General features: G+C 42.6%; 3 protein-coding genes across 3 annotated transcripts; 1 reads left to right on the top strand and 2 right to left on the bottom strand.

The window, feature by feature from the left end:
- Window positions 1-11,931: 11,931 nt before the first annotated feature.
- Window positions 11,932-12,498, bottom strand: LOC136356687 (putative glycine-rich cell wall structural protein 1). The gene has a single exon (XM_066310934.1). The coding sequence runs from the start codon at window positions 12,496-12,498 to the stop codon at window positions 11,932-11,934; it is 567 nt and encodes a 188-aa protein (XP_066167031.1).
- A 3,571-nt stretch (window positions 12,499-16,069) lies between these two features.
- LOC4339177 (calcium-dependent protein kinase 14-like) lies at window positions 16,070-18,819 on the bottom strand. Its single transcript, NM_001420680.1, has 8 exons — window positions 18,122-18,819; window positions 17,900-18,043; window positions 17,622-17,774; window positions 17,415-17,530; window positions 17,139-17,306; window positions 16,909-17,036; window positions 16,685-16,784; window positions 16,070-16,576 (listed from the first exon to the last, which is right to left on the bottom strand). The coding sequence occupies exons 1-8, from the start codon at window positions 18,786-18,788 to the stop codon at window positions 16,484-16,486; spliced, it is 1,569 nt and encodes a 522-aa protein (NP_001407609.1). The 5' UTR covers window positions 18,789-18,819; the 3' UTR covers window positions 16,070-16,483.
- Window positions 18,820-19,372: 553 nt separating this feature from the next.
- LOC107276263 (transcription factor TGAL1-like) lies at window positions 19,373-22,988 on the top strand. Its single transcript, XM_026025664.2, has 9 exons — window positions 19,373-20,534; window positions 20,834-21,017; window positions 21,160-21,234; window positions 21,313-21,372; window positions 21,499-21,576; window positions 21,651-21,702; window positions 21,913-22,184; window positions 22,297-22,539; window positions 22,638-22,988. The coding sequence occupies exons 2-9, from the start codon at window positions 20,952-20,954 to the stop codon at window positions 22,782-22,784; spliced, it is 993 nt and encodes a 330-aa protein (XP_025881449.1). The 5' UTR covers window positions 19,373-20,534; window positions 20,834-20,951; the 3' UTR covers window positions 22,785-22,988.
- Window positions 22,989-23,513: the final 525 nt, after the last annotated feature.

Raw genomic sequence — 23,513 nt, forward strand, 5'->3', positions numbered from 1 at the left:
TGCCATGATCAAAAGGCGCAAGGATTTGGAATTTGCAGGCGGCAGCGAAGCAGAGAGCCCACTCTGCCCAGTGCCCACTCAAACCCACGGGCACATACGACGATCTCTTCTCTGATCTCTCTATCTCTCCCGGTTCAGTTTGTTCTGCCGAAAATTTCCTACGCGTTTGGAGCATATCAATTTTTTTATACTCCCTCCGTCCCAAAATAAAAATAACCATAATTTTCATAATCAACTTTGATTATTTATCTTATTTAATTTTTTAAAAAAAACTAAAAAAATAAGTCACACAAAAAGTGCTATTCATGCTTTATAATCTAATACTCCATCCGTCTCTAAATATTTGACGTCGTTGACTTTTTAAAATATATTTGACTGTTTGTCTTATTTAAAAAAATTTAAGTAATTATTAATTGTTTTTCCTATCATTTGATTCACTGTATACTACTACTACTCAAGTTTTCAAATAATATTCAAAAAAAATTAATAAGACGAACGGTCAAACATATTTTAAAAATTAATAAGCACGGACGATGGACTTTTGGGATGGAATTCGTTGACACTGGTACCGTCTGCAGGACTGCAACTATTACGCGTACCGGTGGTACAACAAGGGAAAAATGCTTAAAGGCATACTCCCTCCGTCCTAAAATATAGCTATTTCTGTCACAGTGTCATGTCCTAAAATAAAGCTATTTTTTCACCTGCCTCCACCTCTCAACCAATCACAACCATTCTTCTTCACATACTTTCTCTTTTCAACCAATCACACACTTCCTCCAATCATTGTCACCTACTTTCTTAATACCCGTGCCAAACTAAAAAATGACTTTATATTTTGGGACAGAGGAAGTGCTACCTTCGTCTCATTTTAAGGCTGTGTGCAGTTCACACGAAAATTAGAAGTTTGGTTGAAATTAGAACGATGTGATGGAAAAGTTGAAAGTTTGTGTGTGTAGAAAAGCTTTGATGTGATGGAAAAGTTGGAAGTTTGAAGAAAAACTTTGAAACTAAACACGGCGTAAACTTAGGGTGTATTTAGTTCACGCTAAAATTGAAAGTTTTGTTGAAATTAGAATGATTTGACCGAAAAGTTGAAAGTTTATGTGTGTACAAAAGATTTGATGTGATGGAAAAGTTAGAAGTTTAAAGAAAAAGTTTAGAACAACTCGGCTTTAATTATTCATGCAATAATGAGCTCATTGTTTTACGTGTCACTAAGTTGTACTCCAAACCAACAGCAACAAAGCCATAACGGGAGAAAAATGATACTTCCTGGAATTGTTACATACAATCGTTTTAACTTTGTACATCAATTAATTTTCTAGAAATACATATAATTAAACAGCATGTGAATTGTGTATTGCGAAAATATTTCTCACGGTGAATCTAGAAACGTAAATATAATTCTGGAATTGAAGGTAAAAGTTACGAATATTTAACTTAGAATAAGCAAAAACAACAAGTAATTTAGAATATAATGGATACCTCTTTTATGGTGGGCCTCAAATGTTATGATAGACAGTAATGGTCTCTTCTTTTTTTTTTCTTGATGAATCATATGATAGTCTTAAAAGAATGGTGATAATATAATTATTTGCTAAAGCCCTTTCTGTTTTAGATTCTTTGGACTGAAGCTTAAGGTATGCAGTATATTGCATTCTTTTAGTAGAACAGGTGGGTGCTGGTGCAGAACAACGCAATCCTTTGGAATTTGTCATACATTCCAATCAAAACTCAAGATATATTTATGTGGCCAAGTAGCCACCCCCACATCATCTTCGTTTGTTTTTTGATCGGAGTTCGGTTGAGCCAAGGCTTGCGCTGGAGACAAAAACGAAATGTCTTCATCCGTCTGATTCCCATTTGCCAATGAGTGAAGGAATGAATTGAAACGAGGCGTGCAAAGAGACGAGGCAGGCGCAATATATGGACAAGGCATGTGGGGGGTGGTGTGCGACAATCTGGGACGGGATACAAAAGTTTACAATCATTTTTTGGAGCTTCCAAGTTCCAAGCCAATTGGACATGGAAGTAGAGACCATCTTGTTCGCTAAGAATAGTAGTACTCCTCAGTTTTTTAATGGATGACACCGTTGACTTTTGAACATATGTTTGACCATTCGTCTTATTTAAAATTTTTTATGTAAATGGATAGATATAAATCATGCTTAAAGTACTTTGAGTGATAAAACAACTCACAAAAAAATATAATTACGTAAATTTTTTGAATAAGACGAATGGTCAAATATGTGATAAAAAGTCAACGACGTCATCTATTAAAAAACGGAGATAGTATAAGCTAGCACAACTGTAGTACAGGGGGTTGGGTTAAAATAGTGTAACACTTGACGATATATAAAAACAAAATGGAAGTGGAACATCTGGTTCACTGCTGGCTTTGCAAGTTTGTTGTCGTTTACGTTGTCTCAAATGGCACAATACAAAAAAAAAAGTACTCCTACAAAGTTCACTCTCCTTTTGTCTCTTGTTCGACGTTAGTCAGAGGCGATATTTGCTCTAGGGCTCTAGGCGACGATGGGGGTTCCATTTTGTTGCTTCTGGCCTGGTTTTAGTTCTCAAATTTTTTTATCAAAAAACATCACATTGAATCCTTGGCACATATATGTAGTATTAAATATAGATTTTAGAATACTAATTACACAGTTAGTAGAAAAATTGCGAGACGAATCTTTTGAGTCTAATTAGTTCAGGATTAACCATAAGTGCTATAGTAACCCACAATTATTAATGACAGATTAATTAGGCTCAAAAGATTCATCTCGCGGTTTTCAGACGACTTATAAAATTAATTTTTTCATTCGTGTCTAAAATCCATTTCTATATCCGATCAAACATGTTATGAGTCACTATAAAAATTTTCTTTTCGCGATCAGATCTGTCTCGGCCTCTCGGATGCCAAGAGGCGAAAAACCTCCCGCGTGCCGTGCCGTGCCTTGTCTGCTTTTGTTGTTGTGTACGACCGGCGATGCATATGCGTCGTCAAGGACAATGGCCCCGGTTGTTGCTGGTGAAATGCGCTCGCTCGCCGGGAGATACGTGTGAGGGATGAGATGAGTTGTGTGACTTGTCCCATCCGTAGCAGTGTGGGCGCTGCGTACGCCCGATGAAGGCCACGAGGCCCGTCCCCTCCTCGAACGGCTAAGTGCATGTTACCAAATTTTAATAAATCTATCAGATATGTATATCCGTAAAGTATTTTATCAAACTATGATAAATATATAAGAAATCCTGCCAAAACTTGATAATATTATTAAATTATTAAAATTTTAGTATTGTCAAAATTTAATCAGAATACGAAAGTTCAGGCTAAAAAACGTCCTAAACGTGGAACTGGAAGTAGATAACTAGAGAGTGTTGACGCCATCGTACGTGCCGCGTGGCCGTCCGCCGAGCGGCAAAAGAGGCCGCCAGGGCCAAGCCCACCGTTTGGTTTCGGCACTGGCAGCAGCGCAGGCCGGGCTGGGCTGGCTCGGCGAGGGAGCGAGCGCTCACGTCCACTTCGCGGCGTGGTCCAGTGGGCGGCCGGGTGGATTCGGGGACACACGGTTCGGTTTTTACCGAGCATCTCGATTGGATTACGGGGTGAGCGTGGTTTGTTACTGTAATTTTATGTTACTACTCTAAAGGGGAAAAATACAATTTTGTTATATATTTGTCAACAATTTTTCTCGTAAAAATTTAACAATATAATTACAGCACAATTGTAGTGTAATTGCACTCTAACTTTGGATGTAATACAATATAGTAACTTATATGTAACTTCCGCGTAATTTTGAACCGTTATAATTGTTTCAAGATCTTTGCAACTGAGGAAGGAAAAAAGTCACAGCACGCACACATGTGAGAGGATTTGTTCCCACGATCTCCGTTTTACCGAAATACCATGTTAAGGAGAGATTTTTAAAAATTACATATAAGTTACTTTCTCCGTTTCATATTATAAGGCTTTCTAGTATTTTCCACATCCATATATATATATATATATATATATATATATATATATATATATATATATATATATATATATATATATATATATATATATATATATATATATATATATATATATATATATATATATATATATATATATATATATATATATATATATATATATATATATATATATATATATATATATGTTAATGAATCTAAATATATATGTGTGTGTCTAAATTTATTAATATATATAAGGATATAGGTAATGCTAGAACGTCTTATAATATGAAACGGAGGGAGTACATTATAGTTATAGTTATATGTAAGTTACAGTGTAATTACATATGATTATACTATAATTATATCTGCCAACTTTTTAAGAAGAAAATATCGATAAATGTATATTCGATCCCTCGCATAGCGACGATGCGAACTCGTAGAGTGACAACACGAAGTAGCAATGAGTTCGTGAGATGAAATCTAGCCGGCGCGATCAATTAAACGGATCTATCCTAATTAAACGGTAGTTAATGGTAATAAAACTTCAGTTAAATCTAGTACTCCCTCAGTCCAAAAATATAACGACTTCTAGCCTTTAAATTTTGTCCAAAAATATAACAACTTCTATACCAACATTCTCTTCTCAACCAATCAGAACCCTCCACCATTCAATTTTTCCATCTAACTCAACTTCTCATTCAATCAGAACCCTCTCATATTTAATTATACCCACTTTCTTAATAATTGTGTTCAACTCTAAAATTGCTTATATTTTGGAACGGAGGGAGTAATTGCTAAGTGAAATCTTACTCTCACATGATTAGTAATTGCCAAGATCGCGTGATGGAAGAGAGTATTATGCAACCCTTGTGTTACATCCGTAGTCCAGAGGGATTGCATAATGTCTATAAGAGTGGAGACATAAGATATGGGGTGTGACTCTCTTCTCATTTCTCCATTCCATCATCCTTAAGCATAAGTGTACAAAATGACCAGCCCCCTCCTCTTTATATAGCCATATTGCATATATCAAATGTTTAGGTGTGGGCACAATTAGTATATATGGGCTGGGTTTTTATGGGCTCGGGCCCATAGGTTTCATAACAGAGAGAACTCGCGCACACCATCCTGAGTCCATATTTTTATCAATTCTTTTTAAATTTGTATATTTCTATAAAACTAGTACTCCCTCCATACTCGTAAAGGAAGTCGTTTAGGACAGCAACACGGTCTCCAAAACACAATTGAAAAGTGATATATGTATACTTTTATGAAAGTATTTTTCAAGACAAATCTATATATATAATTTTTACATTTTTAAACTCAATAACTTGAGAGTTATTCATGATTTATATTCTCAAGGTTTGACTTAAACATTGTCCTAAACGAGTTTTTTTATGAATATGGAGTAGTACAAACAGGGGCGGGCACAGAACAAAAAATGACTGGGGGCATGCATCTATAACTCATAGAACAATTAGAAAGCTAAGTGAAACTCACCTCATTGCAACTTATATAAACTCCGATATTACATTATCTTAAATAGTAATATATAGATATGACTTTCAAAATCCAAATAATGTTATTGCCTGTAAAAACAATATAAGTTATTAGTTAACACAAGCCAACAAAAATAAAACTGAAAGTAATATATATTTATCAAACCAAGACGGATTGAACCGCCTCTTCTTATTCCCAATCAACCTATACGGATATTAGAAATCACCACGTGGCTGATATGGTCCCCAAACTAAATACTTTCTCCTTATATCTTCATATTGATTGGGATGATAATATGCCATTCTCTTCCTTTTACTAGGATCCCATGGAAGCTTGTCCAAATCAATTGGTTGAGGCACTGCAGATTTTTCTCTCGGTATTGGTCTAGATGCATTTGCACTAGAACTTCCTCCAGTGGTGTTCATAGCTGCTGGATTTCTAATAAAAAAACCTGTTCATTATCTTTCCTATTAAATCATGAGAAGGTTGATTAGATAGAGCAGCACATGAGGAGGGAGACCTAGGGCTAGGGCTAGGGATCCATCCACTATAACTATTAACATGGAAGAGGGGTACTTACCAGGGAGGGAGGCAGAGAGGATAGAGCGAGCAGCAGCTGTAGTGCAGCACCGCTGAGACGCTGACGATGAAGAGCGATCGAGGAAGGAAGGAAGCAGCGATGGCGGCAAAGATGAACCGATGCGGGGAAAGTGCGATGGATGGGCGAAGAAGAGGGGCGGACGTTCGATGACACCTCAACTCGCGCGCGTGCGATGGAAGGAACGAAAACTAGGGGGAGCGGGGTCCTTTTTTCTAACTGGAGTGGGGGCCCATAGGTCATACTATTATTAATATACCTAGGAGCGTAAATTTTGACTAGGGTCGGCCCCCATCGTATGTACGGTAAATCCGCCCCTGAGTACAAATTTAGGGGAGCAAAAGATATTCTACAGTTTGCAAGCTGATAAAAACAATGGGCCTGTTAGTCGTTTTCAATTTCCAAACAAGAACAATAATTCCATCGCATTTTAATTCTTGATCTAAATAATAACATCGATAAGAATGTGAAGAAGTTAGATCGAGAAGTAATTCCCTCTGCTCCTGATTCGTAAGAATCTATATATGTCCCAAAAGTAATTCCCTCTGCTCTTGAATATAAGTATTTTCAGCATTTAACATTTTATATACTATAATAATTTAAAGCACATTGATCCCAGCCAATATTTTTTGCCAATCAGCTACTTAATTAGAAGGAGAAAACAAGCAATTGAAAATTCAAAATTTAGCAAGTAAAGGTGATTAAAAAGAAATCTTTTCCATCACCCTTATTCTTTGCAATGTAGAAATACTTATACTACTTCCATCCCAAACTTATTAAAACCTGTCATTGGATGTAACACACTGTACTACTACTAATCTTGACAAGTCTTAACAGAGAATTTGTCTACATTCATAGTATTATAATATATAAGTCCGATACAAAGTTAATATGAGACGGAGAGAGTACTATCTAGCAACAGAGGGGTACAGTGGATCGCATGAGAAATGTGTGCTACGTACACTAGCATTTATACTAGCATTCATCTAAATAATGTTGAATATCGTGTTTTCTTTTGGCAGTTCTGCAGTTGGGCTAGATAAGAGCAGGTACAATAGCAGGCTATTAGCCAGCTGTAAACATATTTTAGTGAGATAAAAGATGAGAGAGGAGTAGCGGGCTACAGATCTGTAGCCAGCTGCAGCGTGGACTTCAAGACACAATGTGTGTATGACAGGTAGGACCATATATTAGTAGTATAGTAAGCAACTATTGTATAAATTAGCTATTAGATTGGCTATAGATAAATTGGAGCTAGCGGTGGGCTATACTATTAAACTTGCTCTAAGGTACTATGGTGGTACTGGAACGGACAGAGAAGGGGTAGCACTAGGGGTCTCAGGAAAACAGGGTAGATATTTCCCAATTCCGTCTGCCCATATTAATTTGGGATAATTTTTGGGTTAAAAATTTAAGTATCTATAAGTTTTTACTGGTAGTTGGTCTAAATACAGGTATTTTCAGCCGGAAATATATGAGATCAGGTTCCGGACGACACTATCCGACATATATAGATTAACTGGTAAAGATATAAATATTATCCGGATTTTACAGGCCACCAAAATCGGAAAGACCATCCACATTCCAAAGCCGGGCACATGGCCCAAAAGGTCCACCAGCCAGCCACCATAGGTAAACCTTAGCCGCACAGCACACAGCCAGGCAGTACAGCAGCAGCCTGCACAGCCTGCACAGCACAGCACAGTAGTGTAGAGTACTGATATGCTTGACAAGACTTTTGTTTGTGACTTGTGAGCACTATTTCTTTCGTCTAAAAAAAGACAAATTCTAGATTTGTGTCCAACGTTTGACTGTCCGTCTTATATAATTTTTTTATAATTAGTATTTTTATTGTTGTTAGATGATAAAACATGATTAATACTTTATGTGTGACTTGTCTTTTTATTTTTTTCAAATAAGACGGACGGTCAAACGTTGGACACGGAAAACCAGGGTTTGTCTTTTTTTTTTTGGGACGGAGGGAGTATTACTGTGATCTCTCATCAATTGTCATACTTCTTCCGTCTCATAATATAAGGGATTTTAACTTTTTGTTTGCGCTGTTTGACCACTTGTCTTAGTAAAAAATTTTGTGCAAATAAAAAAAACAAAAAGTTGTGTCCCATAATATAAGGGATTTTAACTTTTTATTTGCATTGTTTGACCACTTATCTTATTAAAAAATTTTGTGCTAATAAAAAAACAAAAAGTTGTGTTTAAAGTACTTTGGATAATAAAGTAAGTCACAAATAAAATAAATAATAATTCCAAATTTTTTTTGAATAAGATGAATGATCAAACAGTGCAATCAAAAAGTCAAAATCCCTTATATTATGAGACGTGGAGGGAGTATAAATTAATCTTTTCGCTTGATTGTAACTATGCATGTGATTTTGAGGTAATTTTTTTTATTATGAATTGGTACTACTATTACAATGAATTGGTGATATTATGAATTATATCTATTAGTCTATGTGGATGTTGATTTACACTTATAGATTATATGTGGTGATACGGTGAGGTACTGTGCTAGGCTTCTACTCCATGCTCTTTGTAGGTCCTGAACTCCTGATCCCTTAATGGCCTAATTTAATCACATCGTAGATATATGGAACGACTGAATGGTTATTATCTATATGATATATATAGTTGCCACTTTAACTTGATATCCAAATAAGTATTTGTAACAGATAGTGTACGTATTCGTTTTGGTACGTATCTAGCTATTTTGTATTTGTGTCCGATATTATCTGAGTTTGTATCCATATTTAGTACTACTCGTGTCCGACCTGATTTCGATTATAAAATGTGCATGAGTTAGGGATATGGGAAGGGTAAAATCTGACCCAACCCGAGACTTTGGTTTTGCACATCAGGTTCGTCAATCTCTATGTATGACCTTATCTGGCTGTACCTAAAAATGGCCACATTCGCTTTCATGTTGAAGCTGAAGCATTGTCTGGAATTTGAAGATTTGCTCTATAGTGTGAAATCCTATGGTATGATCTTTTGCTGGTTGGATCATGGGTGATACACACGCCGACACGCGTGTCGTTTCCTTTTGGAAATTCTTTCTCGCAGTCTTAAGTGTTGCTACTGTGAAGAATGGAATTTAAGATCGTCTATGTGTAGAGCTAACTAATTAATCAAATTACATAACATTGGTGGAGAAGTGCTTTATAGTCCCGGTTCGTAAAAACCGGGACTAACAATCCGGGACTAAAGATCGCTATCTTTAGTCCCGGGTGAAAAAACCAGGACTAAAGATCGATCTTTAGTCCCGATTGATGATACCAACCGGGATTAAAGATAGAGATCTTACCAACCGGGACTAAAGAGAGGGTAGCGGCAGTCCATCAGCTGGTCCTTTTTTCTTTTTTATTTTCTCCCGAATCAAGTGGTATGCATATCATCAAATCAAACCCCAAATCCACATCACAACTCCACAGCACGATTCACAGATTCACCACAAATTCATTCACAATATCCATTCACATATTCATTCACAACATCACAAATATATTCACAATATTGATTCGCAGGTTCATTGACAACATCGAGTCACATACTCATTCACAACATCACAGATTCATTCACAATATCGATTCATAGATTCATTCACAGATCAAAACATCCAAACCACAAATTAAAAAAAAATCAAAAAAAAATCGACTCACCGGCCGGCCTCCCATCCCGCCGCCGGCCGGCCACCCATCTCGCCGCTTCCCCTCCAGCCGGATCTGGGGGAGGGGAGGGCGAGGCCGCCGGCGACCAGCCTCCATCCCGCCGGCCCGCGCCGGGCCACCGCCGGCCGTCCTCCATCCCGTCGCTTCCCCTCCGGCTAGATCTGGAGGAGGGGAGGGTGAGGCTGCCGGCGACCGGCCTCCATCCCGCTGGCCCGCGCCGGGCCGCCGCCGGCCGTCCTCCATCCCGCTGGCCCGTGCCCGGCCGCCATCCCGCCGCCGCCGGCCGGCCGCCGCCCGCCCCAGCCCGTGCCTGGCCGCCGCCAGCCCGCACCCCGCCGCCTCCATCCCGCCACCGCCGGCCGGCCGCCGCCAGCCCACGCCCGTCCCCCATCCCGCCGCCGCCGGCCGGCCACCGCCAGCCCGTGCCCGGCCTCTATCCCGCCGCCGTCGGCTGCCTCTGCAAGAGGAAGAGGGGGAGGGGAGGAGCAGAGGGGGTGAGAGAAGAGCAAGGGGAGAGGATGGAAGGAGAAGGATGGAGAGGATGGAGATAAGGAAGGAGAAGAAAAAGAGATAAGGATGGGAGATAGAGAGAGAGGGGCTACGCATGCGCTTGTGCGTGGGCTGGTGTGTACGCTTTATTCCAGGTTGATGTTATCAACCGGGATTAAAGATCCCGGGGATCTTTAGTCCCAGTTGGTACCAACCGAGACTAAAGATCCTATCTTAGGATCTTTAGTCCCGGTTGGTGTTATCAACTGGGACTAAAGATCTCGGGGGGCCTGACAAGGCCTGATAGATTTAGAACCGGGACTAAAGATTATTTTTAGTCCCGGTTGGTAACACCAACCGGAACTAAAGATCAAATATGCCCGCTGTAGCCACCAACCGGGACTAAAGATCATCTTTAGTCCCGATTTTTAGTGGAACCGAGACTATTGTGGATTTCGGGCGACCGACCAAAGATGGTTTCTCCACCAGTGTAAGTATACTACAAGTATAGTTTTAAAGTTTTACTATTTATCTTCAAAGTTAACCTACATATCTTTTTATGGACCATATTAATGTACATTTAATAAATTACTAAAAGATATTCCCTCCTTTTCATATTATAAATCGTTTAACTTTTTTCTTAGTCAAGATTCTTTAGGTTCGACCAATTTTACAGAAAAAATTAGCAATATCTATAATACCAAATTAGTTTAAATAAATTTAACTTTAAATATATTTTGATAATATGTTTGCTTTGCATTGAAAATGCTTATATAATTTTCTATAAATTTGGTCAAATTTAAAGGTGTTTGGCTAAGAAAAAAATCAAACAACTTACAATATATTTAATGTTAGATTTAGTGAAACTAATTTGGTATTTTAGATGTTGCTAATTTTTATAAAACTACAGATTTACGTGTTATACATAAAACTAAAGATTTAGCGTCAAATTTATTACAAAACTATAAATTTAAGGCTAAGTATCTCAAAAAACTACAGATTAATATTGAAGTTATCATAAAACTATAGATTTTGAAGTTCACTCAGATCCCTAGTACTACTATTTTGTTGGAGCTATATACGTTATAGTTTTGTGATTAAATTGTCAAATATATAGTTATGGGATAAATTTGCTACCTAATCTATTGTCTTATGATATTCCATCTTAAGTATATAATTTTGTGATAAATGTGATCTATAAATTTATAGTGCAACACTTCAAATATGTAGTTTTACGATAGTTTGGTATATGCGGTTTTATAAAATTCTCTCTTTTGTATGTAAAATTTACAGTGGAAGAGAACCCAATGTCCTTTGACCTCTGCACAAAGCCAAAACACTTTTTAATCTATGCAAATGATGGACTAACAGCTTAATTAACACCCAAGCAGATTAATCATGTGTGGAGCCCACAAACGAACACAAAAAGAGGACGACAAAACATGCATTTGCCACAGTGCTATACACCACTAATTAACTTTTGGGGCAGCATCATACACATGAGTTTCATCTTAGATCAAACATATACTTCTTCGATTTTCCAATCGATCGATGGATCGAGCACATATATACATGCACATACGATACAAATAATCCTCGTACAAGAGCAGCACATACGATGCATCCGCCCACTCGTTAATTACTACTAGTAATTAATCTCCGCGAATTATTTGGGAATTAATTGCTCATCACTACCTACAAACCGTAGTCGTCGCCGTCGTAGGTGTGCGAGCCGCCGCCGTAGAGGAACGTCGGCGGCGAGAAGCAGACGGAGTACCTGTTGTCGATCAGCTCCGGCGCGATGAAGCTGTTCTCGTCGTCGTCCAGCGCCGCCGCCTGCAGGCCGGCGCCCTGCCCGCCGGCGCCGGCGCCGCCGTGGTCCGTCGACGACGAGTCCACGGTGCTGCCCGGGCTGGGCTGCATCATCGCCGCCGCGCCCTGCATCATCTCGCCGCCGCCGCCGCCACCACCGCCGCTGGTCTCGTCGACGGGCGCGCCGCCGCCGCCGCCGCGGTACTTGGACGGGTCGGCGTGCCGGCCGGTGAGCTCCTGCACGAGCGCGCGGAAGCCCTCCTCGCTGGTGGTCACCCGCATCGGGTTGGCGATGTACACCACCTTGATCTCCCTCCTCTTCCCTCCTCCGCCTCCGCCGTCGCCCTGATGCTTCCCCTTCCGATGCATCCTCCCCGCGCCGCCGCCCGTCGCGCTCCGGCGAGCATTGCCGCCGCCTCCGCCCTTGGCGCCGCACTGCTTCTTGTCCATCGATCTAGCTAGCTAAGCTACAGATGAATGGATCGAGGAGCTAGAGTGAGATTTGCAGGTGTGGCTAATTAATGGCGAGATTAATGGGAGGATTAATTGGGGAGCTCAGGGGAGTGTACTGGCGAATGAGAGGTTGGAGGTCACAATTGTGGAAAAGAGGCTATAAGAAGGCCGGCGGATGGCCGTTTCCAGTTTTAGTAGTGTTAGTAGCATAATTTGGCTTTTGGTTAGGTCATTTTAGACAGGCCAAATTATATAGAATAGTTGGTGTAATTATTTTAGTGGTTTGCTTAAGAATTGGTTAGCTTGACAAGGGCAGGAATTTGTGATGCACCGGGAGGTGTACGAGTTGCTGGGGAGCTGCAGAAACTAGAGAAGAAGGTTGGGACTTGGGAGGCTGCAATTATCAGATTTTGTCAGTTCAAGCAGCTAGCATGCAGCGATGGAGCTTTTGCCGATTCAATGGATGTGAGGCTTTAGTGGTTGATTTTATGTGGCTGGGGTTGGATGCAAGGCTATGTTTGATGATATGCCTGTTGAAGTCTAGCCACACAGGATCACATTGTTGCCAGAGCAAGGGGAGACAAATTCTGAAACTTGGGCTGGAGCAGCGTTGCAGGATGGAGGCGACTTTTGGCTGAGGCGTGTATACGTCTGCATGGAAGCTGTTGTTAAAAAAGGACGGTTTTGATTAGATAGAATTAATCACGGATTTACCTAGAGTTTTCTATATATGTAGTACAGCGTATTCCTTTACTATATACTATGGATTTTGCACTTGGTAGGGCTCTGGAACAATTATCATCCTATATTATTTTCTTCTACCGTTTTCATCGTACTTTTGCTCTTGTTTATTTGGCCAAATCCTAGTTATCTAGGGTGCGGTTGATTTTTACTGGTTTGCGCTGAAAATCAGTCGGGTTCTTCCACGAAAGTGAAGATCTTTGCTAGTTTGCTTGAAAACTAGTCGTTCGTCGTCACGAAAGCACGACGGTTATCATTGTTGTTGCGTGAATAAATTTTACGTGTCAACAAGTAGCCAACCAAAGGAAGCCACGGATGGCAAAAGGTTACTATAATACAGCTACGGCGGATGGATTCCTGTGGGATGAGAGGGGATTTGTGTGAGAGAGGCAATGGCAATGCAATGCAAGTGGATTCTGTTACTGTATATCCCCTCTTGATCAATGTAATAATAATATTATTATTAAAAGAAGATGGTGTACATGATGTTGGGGGGGGGGGGAGTGTGTGGCACTGCCATGGATAATGGCTTTTGGAGTTTAGAGAGACATCAGGTGGAGGCAATTTGTTAGGTCTACCCAACAATGTGAATTGGTTCATGCCTATGAGCACATAACATTTCTCTAAGAAGTGGTGAATTAGTCGACCATGGTGTGGTATTTCTAAGAAGCGGCAAAATAATCGAAGATAATATAGTTGTGCGGAAGTTTATTTGCAGTATTGTAGAGTTTGTAGCTAGCTGGTGCAAATTTCTCAATTTACATATGGATGCCATCGTATGAATTAATGGGCTTCCTTTTTTTACTCCGTGTTTGCTAATATATTTATATTGACATTAACACCACGCCTAATTCCCCCCCCCCTTTCAACTAACTATTAGGTATGGTTTCAAGTTGCTTATAGAGTTAGTATTAATTTTCCTAATAACAAATGCTAAGTTATACTACTTCCTCCATTCTTTCTTTATTTTTTTGCTCTGCAGCCTATCTGCCCATATCAACTAAGTATATGTTCAAAGCTACATAGTTTGATAATATTAAAACTACGGAGTATATCATTAGATTCACGCTGACAACACTTTCGATAATGCGGTGTTTTTATTGAATTTCTTTAATGCGCACCTATAAAATATTTTCAAAATTTCGAGTTGAAAAGAAAAAAAAGCTATTATTACTAAAAACTAAAGTTTGCATCAATCCATGGGTCGACAAGGGCAACCACAGTTTGGAATCGGATACGGGCAGCAAGGGGAAACACAGCAGGCAGGGGGGCTCAAAAAGCGGGGCGCATCACACCCCAAGTGCATCAATCTCGTCTCGCAAAAAAAATCGGTGACGTGGCAAGCTCTCATAGGCCTCCTTCCCGTCACCGTGGGGCCCCACGCTGACGCCAAAGTACAACCAATTGGACCACGAAACTTTTCTCACCGCCCACCATCCCTTACCCGCGCCGCGGGTACCCGCCCGCCGCTGCCACTGACAGGGCGTGGCCCCACGTCCCCCACCTGCAAGGAGGAGGGGAAGTGGGCCCCACCTCTCCCGCGCTCGCGGATACCCGCCCCCGCGCGTGGCCGCGGGGGATCGCCAAGGGGGACACGTCGATCTGGACCGTCCGATCGTGGGCGCGGGCGACGGAGGGTCGTCGGATCGTCTCGCGTGGGGGGGGGGACCGCAGCTCGTGGTGTCGTGTTTGCCGCTTTCCTACGCGATTGGACTGTTGCACCCACCTGACGGGTGGCTGACCGGTGGGGCCATTGCTCCTTTTGTTGGTAGAGTACTAGTAGTAGCCTGGAAGCAGATCAGTGAACGGGATCAGATCAATCATCGTGGGCACACGTAAACCTTTTTTATTCCTGGAGTGATATCTAATCAAATCTAATCACTACAGGAATGTCCCCTCATGTACCTTTCTTTTCTAAATTCGATACGAATAGTCGTAAAAAGTTATGAAAAAATTAACAATATTGAATATTGTGATATCTATTTGTCCATTAAAAATTAAGTTAAAATTCGACTTACACAACGAGAAAAAAAAGACAAATTTAGATGTAAACAGTACGCTATTGTGCATATGCTAAATTTATCTTTTATTTATATCTTGACTTGTGAGTTAAAATTGGACCTAAGATTTTATATAGTTGAATATATATGTTGTATGAGTATTTTCATTTTTTTCCGGAACTTTTCATAACCATTTGGATGCTTTTTTAAGCAGATGAGAGGACATCCTCTCGAGGGATAAAAATAGTTTCCCCTTTTACTCTCCTCAATAAGAAAAAAAACCAACTTAGATGGGATGTGACACAACCTCACATTCAGATTTTTTTTATATTAGGTTATGTTATTCTCATCTAAAGGACGAAGAGAGTATGTTATTAGTACAATATTTTTTCTATACATTTTTTTACGTGGAAGACGCACGCAAACTGAAACTATTTTATTTACTGTGTATTGCTACACATGATTTGAGTGGAGAAACGTCTCAGGGTCTTCTGACCAGCTTCACAAGGTGGTGGGCTAGCTAGTCTGGGTTCAAAGTCCCACCCCTTCTATTTATTTGATATTAGATCATTTCTTAATATTCATGTTTTTTTATCTGAGTGATATACTTTTTATTCTTTGATCCTACAAGGGTGGTCAACTGGCAATATCTGCTTTCTCCTATTAATCCATGATTAGGGATTGACTTTTTACAACATGATGTTCTTTGTGTTGTGGCCATCAGCCTTTAAGATGAGAGCTTGCACTCATGTACTCAGTACTGAACTACTGATACTCTGATAGTGAACTGCATTCAGACATGTACTTCTTCAGGATCAAGTGCAATTGGAGCCTTCGCAATTTGCTTCTTACTAATTCACATTCATGGTCAAAATTTGTACAACAATCTCAAATCCTTCAGACTCTGTCTTTTACCCCCAATTTAAACACAGTGTTTAATACAACGCATCTTCAGTTAAAAGAGTATGAACAGTTCTATTATACAGCCGAGCTGAACACAAGAACAGCACCCATCTTCACATGGTTCTTCATCAGGCTCACTTCCCCCCGATCTCGATCCGATCCCCTGCCATGGCTGTGCAGTACAGAAATTCGCCTATGCAACACATGGCGTGTGTTGTGTAAGCATGTTTGTGTGGGGTTCATGTGCTTTGCTCTCTCTCCTCGCCGGCCACCCTGAGGAAATCCAATCCACCTCTCAATCTTGAGCTCCATCGATCCCCTGCCATGGCCGCTCCGATCTACAGCACGACGTCGCGCCGCTTCTTCGGGTTCGCCTCCGGGTCGCCTTTCCTCATCATGGCCACGAACTCCGTGTAGTTGATCCTCCCGTCCTGCACGAACGATCTCACCCAATTCAGTGATGTTCAGAAATTCAGTCATGTTCAGCAATTCAGTGTTCAGTTCAGGGATGAGCAGTGTAGGAAATGTCTGCGGCTTACGTTGTCGGCGTCGACTTCGGATATGATGTCCTTGATCTCCCTGCCGTCCATCAACCCTTTCTCTCTCAGCGCTTGCTCGAGCTCTTCGATCGTGATGTACCTGTCAGCAGAAATGTGCGTTGGTTTTCAGCTCTGAATGTTTGCAACCGCATACTGATACTGTTCTACTGCTGACTGCAAACTGAAATGGCATTGCAGCTGAACAGAATTTTCAGAAAATGCACCCGCTGTTGTCCTTGTCGAAGTACTGGAACGCGGTGTAGAGGTGCTCCTCCCTGTCCATCCTGTTCATGTGCATCGTCGCAGTGATGAACTCCTCGTAATCGATTGTCCCGTTGCCGTCTGCATCAGCCTGTTTTTTTCCCCCCAAATCCACAAACATTTTGTAAGTCTGAAAGTTTTCTGAATGTGAAGTACAATTCCATATGATTCTGGTAAGCGTGGCTATCCTTACAGCTTCCATTAGCTGCTGAACTTCAGCTTCGGTGAGCTTGGTACCCTTCTTGGCCAGCCCTTTCCTCAGCTCGTCGACGGTGATCGTGCCGCTGTTGTCGGAATCCATGCTCTTGAACATCTCCTTGAGCCCCCTGATCTCCTCCTCCGACAAGCATCCGGCGATAACCTGCAAAAGATTCAAGGTAACAAAGCGAATTATTGTTCATCATGAATTTTTCTCTCTCTCACTTTCACCACCTAATTTCAGACTCAATGAGCAGTGAACACTACTCACCCTTAGAGCAGCCTTCTTGAACTGGTTCATAGCTCTGAACTGCTTGAGCCTGCCAAGAACAGCATTGTCGAGCGGCGTATCGGGCGCCTCGCCGTCTTCCTTTATCCATGGATGATCTGGACAGAAAACAAAAACAGCATCATTCACCTGAAAAATTCAGGGTGTTGAAAGATTTGGGATGTTCAGCGTAAAGTGAAGGGTACTCACTGAGCACGTCATATGCAGAAATCCTCTGCTTGGGGTCAGAATGGAGCATCCGCCTGACAAGGTCCTTGGCGCCATGCGAGATGCGCGACCATGGCTCGCTGCTGAAGTCGACATGCCCTCTCAAGATGGAGTTGAAGATGCCGTGCTCCGATTCTGCCACGCCCAAATCTTGATCTCGTCATTAAATTGTTCAGAAAAAAAATTAACGCAAGCAGAATCATGAACCATTCTTTCTGCTTTAGCTTAAAAAACCATGGCGATGAACAGCAGCAGCTTGCCTGCCCAGAAGGGAGGAACTCCGCAGAGAAGGATGTAGAGCATGACGCCGATGCTCCAGATGTCCGCCTCCGGGCCGTAGCTCCGCTTGAGCACCTCCGGCGCGATGTAGTAGGCGCTCCCGACGATGTCCCTGAACACCTCACCTGCAATTGGAACGCCATTGATGACGACGATGATGATGAGCTCAAGGAGAGAGCAGCAATGGAGGAATTGATGGAGACCTTCTTTGAAGAAGACGGAGAGGCCGAAGTCGGTGGCCTTGAGAGGGGCGTGCTCGTCCTTGCTGAGGAGGAGGAAGTTCTCGGGCTTGAGGTCGCGGTGGATGACGCCCATGGAGTGGCAGGTGTGGATGATCTCGACGATGGTGCGGAGGAGCGAGGAGGCGGCGTGCTCGGTGTAGTGGCCCTTGGCGATGATCCGGTCGAACAGCTCGCCGCCGGCACAGAGCTCCATGACGAGGTGGACGGCGTGCTTGTCCTCGTACGCGCCCTTGAGCTCCACCACCCCGGGCTGGCCGGCGAGGTGGTACATGATCTGCACCTCGCGGCGGACGTCCTCGACGTCCTCCTTGGTCGACAGCTTCCGCTTGCTGATCGTCTTGCACGCGAACCGCTGCCCCGTCGCCTTGTGGGTGCACAGCGACGTGACGCCGAACTGCCCGCGCCCGAGCTCCTTGCCCACGGTGTAGATCGACTTGACGTCCTCCATGGGGCGCCCGAGGACGGGGCCGATGGGCGCGGGCGGCTTGGCGGGCGCCGGCGCGGCGGAGGGGGATATTGTCGCCGGCGAGGCCGCGGCGCCGGCGCTGCCGGCGGGGCGGGAGGAGCCGGAGGACGCCGGCGGCGGGTCGGGCTCGGAGGATGACCCCGGCGGGCAGCAGTTGCCCATGGCCGGCGTCGGCGTCGTCGTCGGGAGGAGGAGGAGGAGGAGCCGATTTGTGCGATTGGGGTGGGGGTGGGATGGGCGATAAAGGGGAGGTGGGGAGGAAATGGCGGGAAGGGTAACGGCTCGCGGGTTTGGGTTCGGTTGCCGCGCTTTTGCTCGAGACGGGAAAGATAACTGAAAGGCTTCGGTGTGCCAAATCCGGGGCATGAACTCAGCACGATCGCTTCGCATTTCTGGGCAAACAATCTCGGATTTTAATCAGAAGAGTTTCTCGACACCGAGATATTTTCGTATTAATAATAAGAAAAAAAAAATTCTCGACGCAAATTTTGCCTAAGGCTGCTTTCACGTTAAAATTGAATTCGAAGAAATTAGAACGATGTAATGGAAAAAAATGAAAGTTTGTGTATGTAGAAAAGTTCGATGTGACAAAAAAATTAGAAATTTGAAGAAAAAGTTGAAATCTAATCAGCGCCTAAATTTCTCCTGACGTTCAGTTTTGGGAACAGGGGAGTCATCACCGTCCGTTTCGTTTTCAGGGGTATAAAAATGGAGAACTGGAAGATTATTAATATCCTCGTGATTCGAATCTTCGACCGTTTATCTCGAAACTATCTTTCGCACCGTGCCCACCATTTGTTCGACCAAATGCCGCCGCCGCCGCCCGCCGCCCGCATTGGCCGCCGGGGCCGAAGGCGGTGTCGCGTCGTCCCTACGCAAGCGCCACGGACACCCTCGTAGGCCGCGCAGCGCGGCGTTTTGTGTTACTGTGCCCCGAGGGGAGCGAGCCCCCGCGAGGGAGAGGTAGTACTGCCTCTCGAACAGTGCCCACCATCTGTTCGAGCAAATGCCGCCGCCGGGGCCGAACTACCCACGGCGATGTTTGTCGCGTCGTCCCCGCGCAATTGTCCCCAAGGACCCTGGCAGGCTCGCGCGCACGGCCAACCAGCTGCTTGACGCCGCCGACGCAGCGGCCGCGGCGTTCGTGTAACCGTGCGCCGGTCGAGGGTGGTGGCGACAGTGAAGGGGCGCCCGGATCGAGCGGCAGCCATCCATCGCATCGATTCGATGAGCGGCCGTACAAGTGAGTTCCTTTCTTTTTCTTTCTGCTCTGTTGCACAATTTCAGTAGTGCGTCGGCATTGGCAAGCCTTGGTTGGCATGGTTACGCGCCACGACTTCTCAGTGTAGCAAACTAGGCTTTTTTTCTGAACCTTTTTTCTAGCCATATTTCTCAAGACTTCTAATCTCAGCTCAGGCTCAGGTAAACCATGGTTAGGCGCAAAAATCTAAAATCTTTTCAATTGATGAGGCGGCCTAGTCAGTCACAATGGTCCCCCTCCTGCCGTCCAAATTCTACTCTGATGTTAGACATAAACGCCGAGATACACCACTTGTGCTTTCCTGTGCTCCGAGCACATTCACAATTCAGACATAGTTGATCGCTATCACAGACCACTGAGTGCGTGTTGGGTGTAAGAGACACCAAACTGGTAATCTCAGGATATATCTGATGCAATGTGGCAGTACACGCGTATGTGCCATTTCTGACGATTTGATTACTCCAGAAGATATGGTGCTGATAAAGCTGTGTTAGCATCATGGTTTCTGTCCATTATTTCTGTTAGCGTGTACTATCAACTCTTTTTCAGCTGCACAGAGGTCAATGAATTGTAAGCCTCTTGGGTTTGTGAAGGCAAGAGGGGCTTGAGGAGTATACAGATATTTGACATTGCCAGCAAAATTACAGGTATGCAGATGTTCTCTCTGTTGATTTCTTAAGGAGTAGCTAGATGCTTATGCAATTGATTTTTCAACTTTTGTTGTCCAAATATGTTCAGAATGTCCATATGATGTGCATATTCTTCGTTTTCTCTATGTTTGTTCTCATGATTACCGTACAAAGTACATCACCTAGCTGAATTTGAGTTGACTGAGCAGCTTGGCTGTGTTTTTACCCATTTCAATCTGAAGCCAATTTACCTCCTTCAATTTTCATCTTGGTAAATGATGGATATATTTTCTGTCCACTGCAATCTGTTCCTTCAGTTGTAAAACTGCTGCGGCACCCGTCTCAGGATCCCAGTAAACAGCAAAGCGAAAGGAAGCGCACTAGATCAATAATATTATAAATATTAAGTGCATTTTTAGCTGAGAGGAGTTTAATATGGTTTATGCAAGCCCTGGGACAGATGCATCAACAGATCCAGACATTGACAAGAATATCCGGATGGTAATTACTATGTTCAATTTACATTTTTCATCAAAATTCTGATGCACCATCATGTTAGATATTAACAATATGTTACCTTTCATTTTTTGCAATAGACTGTTGTTATTTGCATATATGTTGACTGACCCGATCTACTTATCAGTTTGAACAAGGGGATCCTCCTACTCCCATAGCTTATTGTCCTAGAGACAAATCAAAAGGCAAACTAGGTCAAAAGGTATCTGATCACTACACCTTCAAAGCATTGGTTCATGATTCACTTGTTAGGTTGTTACTGACATCCTCATTTTGACAGACACTACGTCGTCTTGCCCAAAATCGCGAAGCGGCTAGGAAAAGCCGTTTAAGGAAGAAGGTTTGTTCATGAGCATAACCTGTTGCGCGGGATCCCGTTAACCTTTCCCTTGCTCATATGCTATTTCAAGCATGTTCACAAGATTTGCACTGGAACTCATAAAATATTTATCCTTTTGTCCCACAGGCATATGTCCAACAGCTTGAGGATAGCAGGATGAAACTTACTCAATTGGAGCAGGAGCTTCAACGTGCTCGTCAACAGGTATATTCTTCACCTTTCTATTTTCAGAACATGCTGATATCTGAATATTTGATCTTTGTCTACTTACTGCCCAGGGCATTATCATTTCAACATCGGGAGACCAACAACGTTCAACGAGTGAAAATGGTAATGAGCTATCCTGTAAAATAGTTAGGTTACAGTATGCAGTTTGATCTTTAAGAAGCCCTCTCTATTTCTGAGTACACTAAAACTTTTGCATGAGTGCAGCTATTGTTTGTTGTCCATCACATTTTTTTTCCTTTTTGATTCCATCATCATCCTCGCATCATCTCTTACCACTTCATGTTAAGACTGATAACAATCTCTGAATTCTAGAAGCTCTGGCTTTTAACATGGAGTACATGCGCTGGCTGGAGGAGCATAACAAGCAGATAAATGAGCTGAGGTCTGCAGTCCACACTCATGCCGGTGACGATGATCTTCAGAACATTGTTAGTAGCGTCATGGCGCACCATGAAGAAATCTTCAGGATCAAGGGTTTAGCAGCAAAGGCTGATGCTCTCCATGTGTTATCAGCAACCTGGAGGACCCCTCTTGAGAGGTGTTTTCTTTGGTTAGGTGGATTCCGACCATCGGATCTTCTTAAGGTCTCTTATATATCATCATCATCATTATTATTATTATTATTATTATTATTATTATTATTATTATTATTATTATTATTTTATTATTTATTTATTTATTTATTTTTTGCTGCAGTTGCTTGCAGATCAGCTAGAGCCACTGACTGAGCAGCAGCTTGCCAGCATATACAACCAGCAGCAATCTTCCCAACAGGCAGAAGAAACTCTTTCTCAAGGGATGGAAATTATACAAGATTCTCTTGCGAAAACCGTTGCATCCCAACTTGGCCGTGCAGGTTCTTCTTCTCCTAGCAATGCTGCAGATCACACGGCTGCGGCATTGGGAAAGATCGGCGACATGGAAAGCTTGCTGCAGCAGGTAGTAATTTCAGCAATTCTTGGAGCTGGTTGCCTACTCAATTCACATGAACATGACATGAAGCTTTGTGCTTTATCCTTCCATTTGCTGATCTACAGGCTGATGATCTGCGGATGCAAAGTCTCCAGAAAATGCAGCGGGTGCTGACCACCCGGCAATCTGCAAGGGCGCTGCTCTTAGTCAGTGACTACTTCTCCCGGCTTCGCGCTCTGAATTCTCTCTGGATCGCACGTCCACAGCAATGAGTTAAAATCGATTTGATTTTCACTGATCCGTAGTGCGTTACGTTCTTGATAGCTTTGTGTTTGCTCACAAGAATCGAAGTAAATGTTCATGTGATTCCTCCATAGCTCGTTGTGTTGATGTATACCAAGAGGAATTTAGAAGGGAAAAATCGATCTTGTTCATGTCTTCTTGTCTATAATAAAGATCCAACAATCTATCAAGTATGGAAAAATCTTCACCAAATTCAAAACCATTCAACTCTGGGACAAAGTACAGGTGTGGAAAAACATTCGGGGCCCCCTTTGATTCGAATAATAGGAAAAACACAGGATTTGAAGTGGTAGGATTTTTAAATCCTACGGGAAGAGAAAACAGAGGAAAACGTAAGAAGATCCCTTTGATAGAGGCATAGGTAAGGAATCCGCACATCCCTTTTTGCGCCAGGAATAATTCCAAGAAGTCTGACCTCTTTTTTAGTTTCCTTTGGAATCCACTCATAGGAATGCAATCCTATGGAATTTATATTTGCCTTTCCTATGAATCAAAGAGGCTTGAAGGAAAATAATCCTTTGGAATCCCATTTCTCCAAAAATCCTTTGGCATTCCTTTAAATAAAGAGGCCCTCAATGGAAATGATACAGAATTCGCCGTCGTGGCACGCGGGCAGGCCAGCGTCCAGCACATGGCCCACTAAAACGGACAACCAGCACAACTCACGAGAGGCCCACCAAAAACTGGATCGGTAGCGA

This window comes from Oryza sativa, chromosome 5 (assembly GCF_034140825.1).
Source record: "Oryza sativa Japonica Group chromosome 5, ASM3414082v1".
NCBI classification, from domain to species: Eukaryota; Viridiplantae; Streptophyta; class Magnoliopsida; order Poales; family Poaceae; genus Oryza; species Oryza sativa.